Source organism: Cheilinus undulatus, linkage group 19, assembly GCF_018320785.1.
Source record: "Cheilinus undulatus linkage group 19, ASM1832078v1, whole genome shotgun sequence".
Lineage (NCBI taxonomy): Eukaryota > Metazoa > Chordata > Actinopteri > Labriformes > Labridae > Cheilinus > Cheilinus undulatus.
This window is the reverse complement of record NC_054883.1, coordinates 3,601,870-3,617,289: the sequence shown is the minus strand read 5'-3', so window position 1 is coordinate 3,617,289 and position 15,420 is coordinate 3,601,870. Positions and strand designations below refer to the sequence as shown.

General features: G+C 38.7%; 1 protein-coding gene across 1 annotated transcript in view; it reads right to left on the bottom strand.

Annotated features, from left to right (window-relative positions):
• Positions 1-1,225: 1,225 nt before the first annotated feature.
• jph1a (junctophilin 1a) overlaps positions 1,226-15,420 on the bottom strand; it is a 65,922-nt gene continuing 51,727 nt past the window's right edge. The window contains exons 5-7 of the mRNA XM_041814506.1: positions 6,009-6,742; positions 3,745-3,841; positions 1,226-3,607 (exon numbers count right to left, since the gene is read on the bottom strand). Of these exons, the coding sequence (XP_041670440.1) occupies positions 3,761-3,841; positions 6,009-6,742 (815 nt within the window). The 3' untranslated portion in view covers positions 1,226-3,607; positions 3,745-3,760. The remainder of the gene's footprint in view (positions 3,608-3,744; positions 3,842-6,008; positions 6,743-15,420) is intronic.

Genomic DNA, 15,420 nt, shown 5'->3' with positions numbered 1-15,420 from the left:
GATCTATTTATTTGATTTTTAATGACATGGCATTACTTTAATAATTTATTTTAAATTATTTCACGGATCCCAGTTTGAGCTGTGGCTCACGGAGTCCCAGGGGTCCCCAGACCCCAGTTTGAGAACCCCTGCTTCAGGAGGTCGAGACCGAGTCAAGACTGAGACAAGACCAAGACCATAAAAATCTATTTAATAAATAATAAATTAATAAATTTGACTGATAAAAACAAGGTGTCTGCAATTCTTTTAAATCACAACATGCAAAAATCTCAAATCTTAACAAATTTGTTCAACTACCTTTTGTAAAAAGTAAAACCTTGCGTGTATTTAAAAGCCACTGGCAAGTCCAGAATTATTCCAAATATTTGAAAATGAGATGTTAATCTAGATTAGTCAGGTGAATGAGGCCTAAAGTAAGTGTTCAGAGGTATTTCTGACTAGAAATAAGATGGACTGATGTCTGAGTTTTTTTTAAGGTGAAGCTTTTTGTGTTTAGCCAGTGCTTCTCCTTATTATCACATTAATGAAGTCGACGAATAGCAGATCAGGGCTGGTCTCCACAGGGCTCTTGAGTCCAAGCTCAATACCAAGATCGTTCTCAACACTAGGTTGAACTGCATCATTTTTACCCAAACAACCCATCGATGTTTGGGGGCATTTTGAATCTAAATTTTTGTTTCAAACTGTGTGAAAACAGTGCATACAACTGCCAGCCAAGCAAAACATTTCTAGGCAAGTGGCCCCCTTCACCGTCTCATTGGCTATATTCACACTGCAGACCTCAATGCTTGATTCTGATCTTTTCTCAGATTTTTGTTTTTGTTTAGCTGTTCACACTGCAGTCGAACTCCAAAAGATTAGATATGTTTCTGATTTAGAACCGCATATGAAAGTGGCATGAAACTGATGCAAAAAGGTCAGATAACTACAGTTTGAACGTTGTTTGGGTATTCCTCATGTCTGGCTCCGCTCCTGTGTAGAAATAGTCAGTTGTGCTGCTGATTGTCTTGCTTGGTTTTGTGGCTTTTATAGAGACATCAGTATTAATTTCAGTAAAAGAAGCTTTAAATAGCCCCTTGGTTGTGTAACTTCACAGTATTCAACATCTTTCACATTCCCAAATGCAAGTAGTCAGTTAGTTTATGTGCACGATAACTTTTGGCCATTCCAGTCAAAGATGATCTGGATCCTCCTTGATAAAACACAGAGATGACACCAAAAGTGGTTTATCAAGGCATAACATCTTTATTGTTATACACAGAACTTCATCTCCAAAGACTTTGCACAAATCAGTGGGGTAACATGAACCTTGAGATATCAAAAGTCTCCCGCAGTTCCTCTTTAGATCCTTAAATACTCAAACAAGAACATCTGCCTTCCACATCCCCAAAATGGTACATACAGTACAACAAATTAGAAATAAAGTATCTGCTTTTCCACTGTCAAACATTATCATATGTGCATTACATTACCAATTACAAACAAAGTTATATTCATTGTCAAAATACAGGTGTGCAAATTGTTAGAAAAATACCAACTCATACCAGATTCTGGATTGTGCTCTGTAAAAATCCTTACAAATAGTATATAATAATCTATATATAAATGACTCCAACATGCAATGTTGCATCTCAAAAATATTCCCATAAACAGGCTGTTCTGTTCTGTTCAACCCTCCAGGAACTGGGGTCTTCACCATGCTTGCGTGAAGACAGTTCAAACAAGAAAAAGAGGGTGCTGCACAGAAAGGGTGAAGTTATTGAATGCATCACATTTATACTTTTACTATTGTTTTGATCGTTCGTTTCTTGGTCTGCTTTTATTGTCTATTTTAGATAGTGAATATATAGTTTCCAGTTTTATCATGAAAGTTTGCAAACTGAAATTCAGTGCTGCCCACTGTGAAACAGACAATAAAGTCACATTAAACTACAAAAAGAAACCTAGCCGTATTAAAGCCCTTTTTGTGATTATCAATGTTCACAAACACATCAGTTGTACAATGAATAAATAATGAATCTTGGTAATGATGACTAAATGTCAATCATATAAATAATCACTTTCTAATAAATCAAATAAACTCATGCCATACCTGCAACAAAGACTACAAACAGCTACAATGAAGCCAGATAAAAGCATGATTCAGGTGATGACAGTCAAAATATCCCCCCGCCACACAACAAAGTTAAGACAAGGATGGCATCTCTTCCTCTCCCCCTCCCTCCGTTCCTCATTTGTTTTCTGAGGTAAACAGTAGTACTGTTAAAGACTTTTTAAAAAAGGCATCTCTCCTTCTCCCTGCTGCCACATTCCCCATGGCCTTAACCTGAATAAATTCACCTTCAGCCGTCCACAAGACTCTCCCACAAGCACGCAAGCACTGCCGGGCCAACAGAAGCAGCTGCATGGACTGCGCCTTTTTGCATTTGAGTGAAAAATGAAAGCAAAGAATAAAATGAAAAGTACAAGCAAAATGGTCTTGGCAAGTACAATGAAATAATTCTCCTTCTGGATTTCATAAATAGCATAAGACATGTGTTCCTTCACTCTCACAGAGCTAGGTAGCTTTAAAAGTGTGATCCTGCTTCCTACACACAGTGCTGGCACCTCTGAATGCCAGTCACTCCAATTACGAGAGCACAAAACCCCTTTTTTGGCAAAATATACTCTAAGCTTTGCTTTGAAAAAAATGAAATATTGCACTCTCAGTGGTATGTAATGTCAAATTACAACTCCAAATGAGTAAAAATTTTAAATAAAAGGGTGAAAATATTTACTCTTCTGAACTACAAGCAGGTAACCAACATTCAAAGAACAACAATGAACAAAAAAAGCTACAATAAAACAGAAAACAAACAAAAACAAATGTTCAAAACTGTACCATGCACGGGGGAGTGTGTCAAAGCAGTGTGTCCTCGGTTACAATGGACGGAGCTCGACAAAGCTGCAGTGATGATCGGGTAAACAGAGTAAGACTGGAAAGTGACCGTGCTAGCACTGACTACCGGCGACGGCCGTGCCCAGTTCCCTGTTGCAGAGAGCGGTGTGTGAACCCCCAGAAAACGCAAGCATGCACGGACGCTCCTGCTGCGACTGTGCCCCCCTCACGGCCTTTCCTGCTCGGGGCTCACGCCTCCCCATCAAAACATCAGATGGCAAAATAGAAAGGCAGCTGTTTGCTCCCGTCATCTAAAAGTGCATCTCCACACTCTTCCAACAAAGTCCGTCAGCCCGCCCTCTCCCTGCCGAGGCAGTGGGAGTGGGCTACATAGACCGCTGCTTGGATCAGCACACGTGTGGGTTTCAATTACTTCTTTTTTCAGCCTGTGTTTGTTTGGTTGCATTTTTATTTATTTATTTTTCAAAATCTCACTAGACACGACATTTTCACCTCAGCTCTTAGAGAAGCCAAAGGAGTGCTAATTCACGGGGCTGGCCTCTAAAAAAGGCTCATGACAGGTTGGTGGTGGTGTTGCCTCCCTCCCAGATTCTCTTCCATCGGTGTGTCACGTTTATTCCTCAACACTTCCGGCCACCCCCGTGTCTCACTGGCGCCATTTTCATTTTCAAGGCCGGTGATGCAACTGCACTGGTTGCCATTATTTCACTGCAACAGAAGACAAGTTTGGTTGGTTTTAATTAGCTGTTTGTTAAAGGAAGCAGAGGACATGAATAAACCTGGAGGATTTATCTTCACAAACACACCTGCTTATCTAAAACTTAGGGGAAAATCAATGAGCTCACCTGAGAAACAGCATCATCATGTCAGAAAATGGACAAATATAATTGCAAGGCCAATATTCAACAGCATTACCATGGCAACCAGGATGGAGTTAGGACCCTGTAGAAGAATGGCAGAGTGATAAAAATCAAAATTACATATTCATCAAAAAGCACAATCAAATTATCAATCAATAACTTCATGTTACAGCAGTAACGCACAGGCCTCACTAGTGACACCTTTGAACATTTCAATTTTCATTTATAAATATTTATATTTTAATTTAAATACCAGTGGCATTGGATTTACTGGAGGTGTGAATATTTCTCTGAATTTTTGAAAATTGAACTTCATCTATTAAAATATGTCTGTAGTACTCTGTAATCAAAATAGTGACATTCAGCATGTTCCGGTCAAAAATGTCCCCATTAACTTCCATTGTAACATCAATTTTTGATCCTATTGCCACTTCTCTTTTGTTTTTGGCTTCCAATATAGAGACAAGGCTCCAAATCTTTTCTTTTATTTATTTATTTTTTCATCAGCTGGTGACATTTTTTATTATTTTTTTCATAGGGCATATACAGTGCTTAACAAATGTATTAGACCACCTGTCATGTTTGTCTCAGAGACCATCCAGCATCATGAAGTGCTTTAATGCAGACTCTTTCATTTTCAGTCAGCTCTCCACGTTTTACTATTTTGAACAGGAATGAGGGATTTTAAACTGAATTCACCTTTTTAAACCCAAATTTGAGCTGGCTCACTGGGCTTCTCTGAGAAGTCAGAAATGAATCAAGCATAACATTCAACCACTAAAACTCATTTTTCTGTTCAGGAATGCAAGTAAATAACTATAATTTGACATATTAATCGAGAAATGTTAATGTGCTTTACTATTTTTTCAGTTTTTTTGTAAATCAGTAAATTTGAAAATTAATGGATAACAATAATAATTATATTTTACTAAAAATATCAGTTGGATTAAAGAGCTTCTACATATTGGTGTATTAACCATTGCAGAAACATAAAAAATGATTTTGGTTTTACCAGTTTTTACCAATACTGTTAATTTAGGGCAGCTGTGGCATAAACCTTACTTTGGGTGGTGGTCTAATACATTTGTTAAGCACTCTACATGTGTGTAGATAAATAAAATGATTAACTAATTCATTTTTATAAACAGCACTGAAACTAATTTTTTTTTGTGTAAATATAATGATTTATATTCATTTTATGGCAGTTTTTGTTTCTGGGCTTGTGGGGTATTTTTTTTAAATCAGAAAATAAAAAAAATAAAAATGCATCAAAATCAGTACTGCTGTTCATCAATGTCATGCCCAACAATGAAAAACATCTTAACTAGCATAAAGTATGTGGTAAATAAGCCATTTTTGTGTTTTTTTTACTGAATAAAATCTGTTGCCTTTGGTGCATAAACTGGCATTTAAAGAGTTAAATAATTTCCAATGATAAATTAATTGATTTTTATAAACAGAACTGAAACCGCTGAAAATGACAGAGAATTTTAATTTTTTTTTCTAGCTGTAAAACATACTGGAAAGAATAGTGTTTTGATACCACAGCTACAAAATGAGGTTCAGTGCACCCAATATTGGGTAATTTCCTGTTTTAATTACCAAAAATAGTAGACAAACTCCTGCATACTGTATAAATTACACAAAAGCACTGCAGCAGATATTTTTGCAGTGAAGATGGTGTGAATGAGTTTGTCTGAAGTCTCTGGTGAGCTCAATCTTCTACATATCTATGAAACATCCTCCTTATCCAGTACACATGTTGTGATATTGATGAATCATATCCGGGAAGGGCCTGATCCCAGGGCGATTCAAGATTCCAGCGATTTCTGTGGGAAGGTTTCACTATATCAACAATGAGCTCATGATTGTGGTACTGTTCTTTTCAGTTAAAGCTCCTCTGAGAAATTTTGATTTGGCTAAATTTTGATGCCACTTGTGAACAATTGTTTTAGACAAACCTCTCATCTTGTTGTATCTTAACAGCCAAATGCATATCCCACCAACAATCCTTGATCTGGAAAAAGTTATAAAAATAAAAGGCTCTGTAGCCTGCTGTGGCCTCAGCTGGTATCTACCCCCTGGCATCCCTTTCATGCATTAGAAATGTCTTTAAGCAGAGGCAACCAGCTGTAAACCTCACACAGGAGCTTTAACATTAGCAGGAAAAACAGTGATCATTTTCCCCAAATATCACAGTAGTCCCTGAAATAGGTTCTGTTTGTTTGCATCCTTACACCGGTACTTACTGTTTCTTCCGTGCTTTCTGCAATCTCCATACTGGCTTTCTTTGTGTCTGCGAGGCTCTTTGGCTTTAGGGAATCCTGCTTCCTGAGTTTCGGTTCACTCTTGCTGTCACGTATAGAGGCTGGCTTAGGAGTGGGGGTACTAAAAGACCTAGGGGGCTGTGGGGGCATGCGTGCCAGTGCCAGGGCACTCGGCTCTTCCTCTATATCCTCCTCAGGGTCCGGTGGTGGGGGACCTCTTGTAGGGGCCTTGACATAGTAACTATGGTACTCGGTGTGAAGCTCGCCATTGACTGGAACAGCAGGAGGCTGCAGAGGAGGAGCAGACGCTGCGGTGGACTGCTGAGTCTTCGCAGGTTTGGGTGGGGCCTCGAGATGCACGTTAGAAGCTTTAGGGCCGTCGGTTACAGCTGGCCTCTCCTCTTTACTCAGCTTTCTACTAGACCGCTCATCTTTGCTGGGTTTATGACTGGACTTTTCTTCTCTGCTTATCTTGCGGGAAGGTTTCTCTTCTTTGCTGGTTTTGCGGCTGGTGCTGTTGGCAAGCTGACCTTTCTTCTTGCTCGAGTGAGGAGAGGGGGGAGGCGTGGCTACAGGACTGGTTGCAGGGGAGTGAGGAGGGGTTGTACCTTTTCGGTAAAAATGGGGGGAATCTTTTGGGGACTTGTCCTTCTTTTCAACAGGGACCTCTTTAATCTCCACAGGCTCCTTTGACTGTTGTTTGACGTAGTCAGGTCCTGCAGAGTGGACGGACGAGACACAGATTAACAACTTACTTTTTACATCAGACCATGTCTGTGTTAAAAATCTACAATTATACATTCAAACCTGTGAATCTACTTCACTGATGAACATTAAAGCTTTATTTAAGCCATAGAACAAGGAGAAACGTCATTGTCTACCAGAGTTTGGTCTAGTTTGAACTTTGGAAACAACTTAAAATATTTACTGTGAAACTAAAACAGATAAGCAATGAAGTATTTTATTTAAAAAATTGTATCGAATGAAAAAAAACAACACTTTTTTTTTGCTCTTGCACTTTTTTTTTGCCAATATGCTTGTGCTTTAAGGAAAAAGACTGATACCACTTTTAAGTGTGTGGGAGGAACTGCATGCTAACACCAGCAGAATGCTAGGCTAACTTAGCAAAATGGCTACAAGCAGGGAGAAGTAGCTAAACAGCTAACAATATTCCATTTACTGACAGTGAAGTAAACCAACTTGACTCCCGCTGCTCATCAGAATATGCAATATCTTGTTTGTTGAGTGAATCTGAATCTTAGCTTTAGGATAGCAGGTTTTCAGGCTTATGCTAGTTTGAGGAACAAACAGCATAGCTTATTTTACATCTTGCTTTGCTAACCAAAAAATAGTAAATTCATATTTAGTAATTCACTCAACAGAGTGATAACCTATTCACTACCATGCTATTGTTTTTATCAACAGTACCGTCTCTGCAGCATTCTGGGGCCCATTTAAAGAAAAAAGTTCAACAAACTCAGCGTCTAACCCTCAGCTCTAAGTTAATCTACCCTCAGATGAGAAACTCTGAGTTGGCTGTTTCAGAAAAGCAAATCTGAATTGGGTAAATATGTTTTGAGTAGGTTCACTTGGAGCTCTATGTTGGCAAAACAACCATGAAACGCCATCATCAGTGGAGCCTCGATACAGCGATTCACCATCGCAACAGCTGACAAAAAGAGAGTTACACAGCTTTTGGACAGCACCATGTTTAGCCTATTAGGGCCACACAAAAGAAAAAAAATTTAAGATTGTTATAATATTAAAAGAAATATGTCATAAATTTATGAGAAACATCTTCAATTCGGAGTTTTAATTTGTAAATTTACAGGATTTAAGTGATATATTAATGAAATTAATATGTCTAAGAAAAGCTAAGCCCCCCAGGACCCACTTGGAAAAAAATCAAACATCAACTTCAATTGTTTCATTGACAAAAGCCCAACAACACAGGCCTACATACATACATACTACATACATTCTTGACAAAGCCTATGCATAATCTTTACATTATTATTACTGTGTATTGAGTAATTCTAGAAAAAAATAAGAATAAAGAGGATCTGTTGATTTCCGAGAAAAAAAAGAAACACATTTTTTGGCTTTAAAAATTGTAAATGTACATGAACCAAAGTGTAGAGTTTTTGAGACTATAAAGTAAAAAAGATGAAAATCTAACCACTAGTTTCAGTTTGGTTTCTTGTTAACTTTTACTCTACACTGTTGTAAATTTATAATTTTAAAAACTTGAAATTTTGATGATCTAGTGTCAAAATTTAAGACTTTTGATCTTGAAAATTTCAAGTTTTTCTTGTAAATTTCTGACTTTTCTGTGAAACTCTGAGTTTGATTTCTTGTAAAAACACAAATTTATTATCTCAAAAGTGTTATTTTACCTTAAAGTTTTGACTTTTTTGCATAAAAACAGTTGATAGAGTTAAAAACATGGATAAGAGACTGGGGCAAAGACATGCAGGAAAGGAGCCACATGCTGGACTTGAACCAGGGCCACCCTCCACATGGGGTGCACCTTAAAGGGGACATATTATGTAAAAACAATTTCTCAGGCTTTCTCAACAAAAATATGTGTCCCTGGTTTGTCCACAATCCCCTGAAATACCAGAAAAATCCATTCCCTTGACAGGCATGTTTTGGGGACCTCTGAGACTAATCTAAACTTGTCTTAAAGGGGTAAAATAATTCCCCTTTAGCCATAAGGCCATCTGTGCCCCATAAGTGTAGAAATATTTTTGAGCATGTAATTATTTAATCAAATATTGATAATGTTATATTGTGACAATCCTGGTACTTATAATCGATCCTGCTTTTTAGAAAAAAAATACCCTTTTTGATCACAAGTTACACTTCTAGAATTTTTTAAATTTGATGTTAGACGTGATCTGCCATCTGCTGAAGCCACAGTCCATACGATGAGCGCTGCATTGACGCCAAGAACCTGCATTAGCCAGAACTGGCAGTTGAAATATGTATAAAAGTAGCCTGACGAGGACCAGTGCTAGTAGAATTATATGCCACTAAATGCTTCTATTTACATAATGGTTATTAAATCAGATGTTAAGAAAAGGGCATCTTCAATTTAATCACTCTATTTCCCATTATAAACCCAGCCTGTGTGGGGATTAACTGGTCTGACTTGTATGTAGAAGCCCTTATGAAAGGCACAAACTGCCTCACTCACACATATTAGAGTAAAACATACAGGCTGTCAAACATGCAAATGCCCCATTATCCAAGGTTCAAACATAGTTCAACAATATCACAAGAAATCCATCCTAATCCTTACACAACAGCACTACCATCCTGACATTCTGATCCTGCCACTGTCCATAAAACCAGATTAGCAAACCAGAGCTGGTCATAAGCAGAGTTGAACTCTCAATTAAAATATTCATGAATCAACATTATATATTCAATAATCCTGCAAAGAGGGAGACATGGAAATGGGCTGATTAATGCAAGGTCACAGACACCCTTTCACAAAGCAAGGCTCCTTTGCAGCCTCTCTCCTTCATCATCAGCTATTCTCTGTTCTTTGTACGTTGTTTTTCCTGGAAGGGCCTTTGTCACATCAGTGCTCAGCATCCAATCAACCCACTTGTACGGATAAAGAGAGTCGACCTTAAGGTGCAATTACGCTTTTCTTTTTGTCTCAGGAAGCTCTTACTGTAGCTACACTCAATCAGGAGTGATACTACTATATCTAAGATAAACGCACTCTTCTCTGGATCTTTTACATTTCCATTGTAGACATTATGCTGGCTAATACATGGGCAGAAGAGCCTGAAGAGTCTGAATGTAAATGCAGTTCTGCATGTGTGAAAAATGACACTCTTTCCCATCCTTTTGTTCTGTGCTGAATTAATATTTATTAGAGACATCAGGCTCTTTGTTTGGCGTTTTTTTTTCTTCACTTCGTCTAAATTAGGCAGTGTCAGTGTGACTAACACAGGGACAATGCTGCTTTGTGTGAAGTAGATCAGATGGCATAAAGGATCCTCTACATCTTATATGGCTAGTTTGGAAGAGAGAAAAAGGGACAGAGATTATGAGGACAGTCCACTTTATCTGTGAATTCTTAGGGCAGACTTTTGAGTTCACCTCTAAATCATTTTCTTGTATTTCTGTAGAATACCCTCAGTCAGTGTAAAAACCTTCATTAACAGACTATTAAGTGTTTCACCCCATTTATTAAGACTGATTATTTTCAGGCCTGATAAAAATGATTAAATATTCAGATATTTTCATGATTTTAACCCTTTTAATGTCAGTTTGAATACAAGAAGTCACAGTTGTTTTTTAAGAAAAAAAAAAAAAATTTCAGAAAAATAATTGTAATGTGGATTTTTTTCAATCATAGTCCTGGATATATATTAATGGTTTTGTGTGATGTCAAATTTAAAATGTACTACCCTACTAAGCTATTTGTGGAAAAATATGTCTTCAAAAACTGTGAGAAAAAAAAATAGCTAATGCTGATTCTCCATAGCAACCTCTGCCATCAGTGTATGAATAAGGAGAATGGGTTGGTGTGACCTGCGCTGTAAAAGCGCTTTGAGTTGTCAGATGACTAGAAAAGTGTCGTACAAGCTCAAGTCCATTTACCATACAGCAACACAGACAAAATGACCACAAAATACAGCAAAAAATACACCCTTGAGGGCAAAAATGTCCACCAGAGTGATACCAAAGGGTTAATGTTGGTTAACAAGCAGCTTTTAAAGAGATACCTCAACATTTTGGCAAATTCACCCATTGCCATAACCCCTATAATCTTAGTAATAGGTTTGTTTCCTTTAGTTGTCAGTGCAAGCTGTTTTTAGATCTGGGGGGCTGATATGCCAGCTACTCAGCTAAGGCTATGGAGACCTCCGGTATTTCCGGCTTTCCCTCATCAAACTCATCAAATACACAATTCAACAACTCCAAAATGCTCTCGTGGACTAGTTGTGACCTGCACATTCACCACGCTATGAAATAATCATGGAACATTACGAGATGTAGTTTTTTAGAGGCAAATGCAAAGCCGGAACTACACTCCAGGCATGGCTGCTGGGCGGAGTGATTTCAAAAGCACACGTTTAGTGCAGGCACTTCCGTCAACAAAACTTGAGAAGAAACCGTTTCTGCTACGTCCAGCCAATGATACTCCAGGTGAAACCAAGTAACGGCACTGCCTGAGGTGTGCACTGTGTCACTCCGCCCAGTGGTTTACTCAAGAAAGTAGTTCTGAGTGTTTGCTTCATGTCTTGTAATGTTACATAATTATATGTTATTATTTCATAGCGTGGTGAATGTACAGGTCACAACTTGTCCACAAGAGCGTTTTGGAGTTGTTGGATTGTGTATTTGATGAGTTTGATGAGGGAAAGCCGGGATACCATAAGACTCCATTGTGTTGGCAGAGCAGCTCCTATCTCAGCACCGCCGATCTAAAAATAGCTTGCACCGACAACTAAAGGTAATGAACCTATTACTAAGACTATAGGAATTATAGCAATGGGCAAATTTGCCAAAATGTTGAAGCATCCCTTTAAAGTGGATTTGGCAGCCATATGATGAAATGCCACATGGCATTATGGGAAACCTTAGATTTCTGATGAATTAATGACTAATGAAATCTTAGAATCATGTCCCAACACTAGTTGTAAAGATTTTACTTAATTAGGCCATTTAAAATTAAAACCTGGCTTCCAACAACACTCTCCCCAGAAATCCTGAAGAAGGCATGGATGAAAATGGCCATATAGATCAATCAAACTGATTTACAGCACTTCTTCTAAATGCATTCCCCCTTTACATTCATGCACTGCAAATCTAATAGAAAAATGTAAATGAATTAAGCTTCAACAGGCAGTTGTGTAAACCCAAAAGGCAAACCAGAAGGGAACAAGTGTATCCCATCCTGGATCAGCGTAAACACTCTTATCTCACAGCCTTTAAGGCCTCAGTACGCATAAGCCCAAAGTATTTTTCAGCTGCATGACATTCTTAATTTGCTTCATAACCTCCAGAATTAATAAGACCAACTACAAAGAGACAGCGGGACATTTGAACATCTGCGGGGCTTAATGTATCTGCTGAGCTTAATTTCACACCATAACTCAATAAGAGCTAGGCCTCTGTGGGCGGGGCCTGAGCAGTTTCACTCTGTTTATGGACAGATTCCTGAGAGGGGTTCCAAGCATTTTCTGAATGGTTCTCGGCACTAAAATGACCCCCTGGCTCACATTTACATAGAACTGCTACACCAGCAGCCACAGAAAAAACACACGTGACTCCTCCTAACACACAACACAGATATTCATTAGTCTTTGCTTAAACGTTGTTTTGGAGACACTGCTGGCGTAGATGTCATTGCAATGAGTGAGATAAGATTTATTGGATGTACTCTAAGGAATCCCGCCAGGTCAGCTGGAACATGTACTGGGACTCAATTACCTAAATGGCTGTGGTGTTTCTTTCATCTGAACATTGATCATCTGGGCTGAGTCTACAGCCCCCCCAAATAGAGCCATCAAAGTAGGCCATGGTATTAGTCATGACCAAGACAAAAATACTCAACCACAACCAAAATAAGCACACATAATAATCTGGATCACAGCACAGAGTCTGTTTCTCTCAGTTTAAGTATCCATTATATTCCTTTAAAGAAAATCAGCCATATTTATCGTGCTGTTTCCTGTAATTCTCTCTTTGAGGATGTAAGAAAACAAGCTTTTTTTAAGCTGTCGTTGCCAGTTCTGTTCATGTTAATCCACAGCACATTTTCTGCTCCAGCGATCTCTTGCGCTGACCGACACGCACGTACACACGATCATATAATGACACAGAACACAACAGATCGGCTGTTTAAGACCCAGCCTAACCCCTGCTGACCTTAATATGAGATGAAGAGCAGTAGCACGAGGAGAGCTTCAGTACGAGTGTGCATGCTTCTATGTGCGTATGGAGGAGGGGGGGAAGGAGTACAGAATGTGCTGGTAGCACATCTGTTGCTATAGAGCATCATTGTGAGTTTAATGGCAGATCACAGGTGGGCGGTAGTTTATAAAGTTTACAGGTGAAAGGCCGTTCAGAAGATTAGGCCTAAGAGGAAATATCAGTTACACTTTGTTTCTCATGAAAGCTCAGAGACAAAACGGATACATGGCTACTGTTGCATCATGAATAATGGCAGGTCAAAGCCTTGCACACACTGAAAGATTTTCAAATTCTTTAAATATTTTTTCTAATCCGAGAGACCCTGAATGACATATAACGACAGATTTAGAAGTTTTGTTCTTATAGTGTGTGATGTTTAACGATACGACTAACGCAGCACTCACAGGCAAAAATATTCAATCTGCAACAACCAGTTTCCACTCAAAACTCAAAATCTTGTGGCGTCTAACACGACTTTAAAGTAAACAAGTCAAATGTGGCTGTAAGCAAGAGCCCTGCTATATCAGTGTTACTCAACCCTGCTCAACCAAAGAGCCAAATTGTTGAAAAATACCTTGCAAGACCCACAATCTAAGTGGTGAAAACAGGATAAAAGTAGCAAAATGGGCAAAAAGTGGCAAAATTAAGTGGCAAAATTGGGCTTAAAGCAGTAAAAATGGATTAAAAGTGACAAAAAATTGAAAAAGGGGCAAAAAATTGCAAGGAAGGGCAATAGAAATATCCAGACAAAATAGCTGATTGTCAATTACAGCCAACTGCATAAGTATGGGAAACAAACTGATTAATGTGACCTGGAATGGATAATTTCTGAGGTCAAAGTTTCCCTTTTTGTGGTTTTCTGAGGAAATAATATTTCAAATTAAGAACAAAACATCACAAAAGAGCCATATGTTGAGTATCACTGTGCTTTCTCCTGTGAACTCTGCTGTGCTTCCTCCTTTGGTCAGCTTGCTTTCTGATTGGCTATTGTCCTGTTTCACACAACAACCCTCATGCCTGCTTGTCTGTCCTCCCCAACAAAACAGGATTATTGAATATTGAACAAGTGTCATATTTGCAATGTCAAGTCATAGCTGCTCTGAGCAGATCTGACACAACACCCCAGGAAAATCTGTCAAGATAATCCGAACCATCCGTTAATCAGGCCGCAGGATAGCCTTAGGATGGTTGGAAGGGAGGAATCAAACTAATCTAGATCGGCATGGTTATCTTGTAGTGTGTGCCAGGATGCTTACCTGCCTTAAAGACTCAAATTTTAGCTTAAAAGGATGAAAATCTCATGTACTGAAAATAAGCCTTCCCCACTTTTAGAAATCAACAGTGAAAAACAACAACTTTTGAAGTTTTTCAAGACTTGGTTGGTGTTGGAATAGCAGTTTGATATCTCCCTGGGTTGGCACACAGCAGCGGTACATGGGCTATTTAGCTTAGCTCTCCCTTCTTTATCATAATCAGCAGTTAGAAAAGAAATGGCAGCATTAGCTGAGATAAGATAGCTGTTCTTAGATCTATGACTATAAAGTGAAATTTTGGCTGGCTCACAAGACAGCATTTGGCTAATGGTACAGTTGGACATTTTCCATGATTCAATAGCAGAACAGCTATCAAGTCCAACATAAGGAAACTTTAGAGGTATAATAACAGTGTTTTAAATTGGGATAAAGAAAAATTCATAATATTTTTACTAGTTATATGCTAACTAATACACATACTAAGGCTGACACCTTCCGCAGAGAGAGAGAGTAGTGTGCAGTGCTTGGCAATCAAGGAAGAGCAGCGGTGTCCAAGCTATGGCTTCAATTTCAATTATCCAGCAGCATATTCTAAAATTAAAAAGAAATATGGCCCACATTAGAACAGGGCACAGGCATTTTTGCAAAGGCAACACAATAATGAATCAAGGCAAATGATTATTACAGCAGCAACTATCAGCATGAATCACGCTCATTTGCTCCGCTGTCTGCTCTGTCTCAAAGTCTGATTTACAAAGAATATCACACTAATCATCTTCAAGCAGTGGCTCGTTTTGTGTCTGAATGTGGAGATGAGGCGTCAGTGTCTTCCATCTCTGCAGCACAGAGCATTGTCATCCTGACCAAGGGCAGTGCCAGTGTTAGACAAGCCCATCCATGAAGTCAGCTCAGTCACCCCAAAATCCTTAACAATGACTGGCTATTTCTCCTGTCAGCCATGAATCTGCGATATGGGCTGTTTTATTAAGCATTCAAATAACAACCACATCTTAATATATATTGGATAGGTTTTGCTAACTTGAATACACTTAGGGTGAGCTATATCAAAGAGGCCTGGTAATCTTTAGATTTTTCAGTGAAAAAGTTGAGGTAGAGAGGACATGACCAGAGCACTGACGGAGATTAAATTGTTCCTTGTTTCACGGCAGTTACGCTCTACATAACTTAGAAACAACACA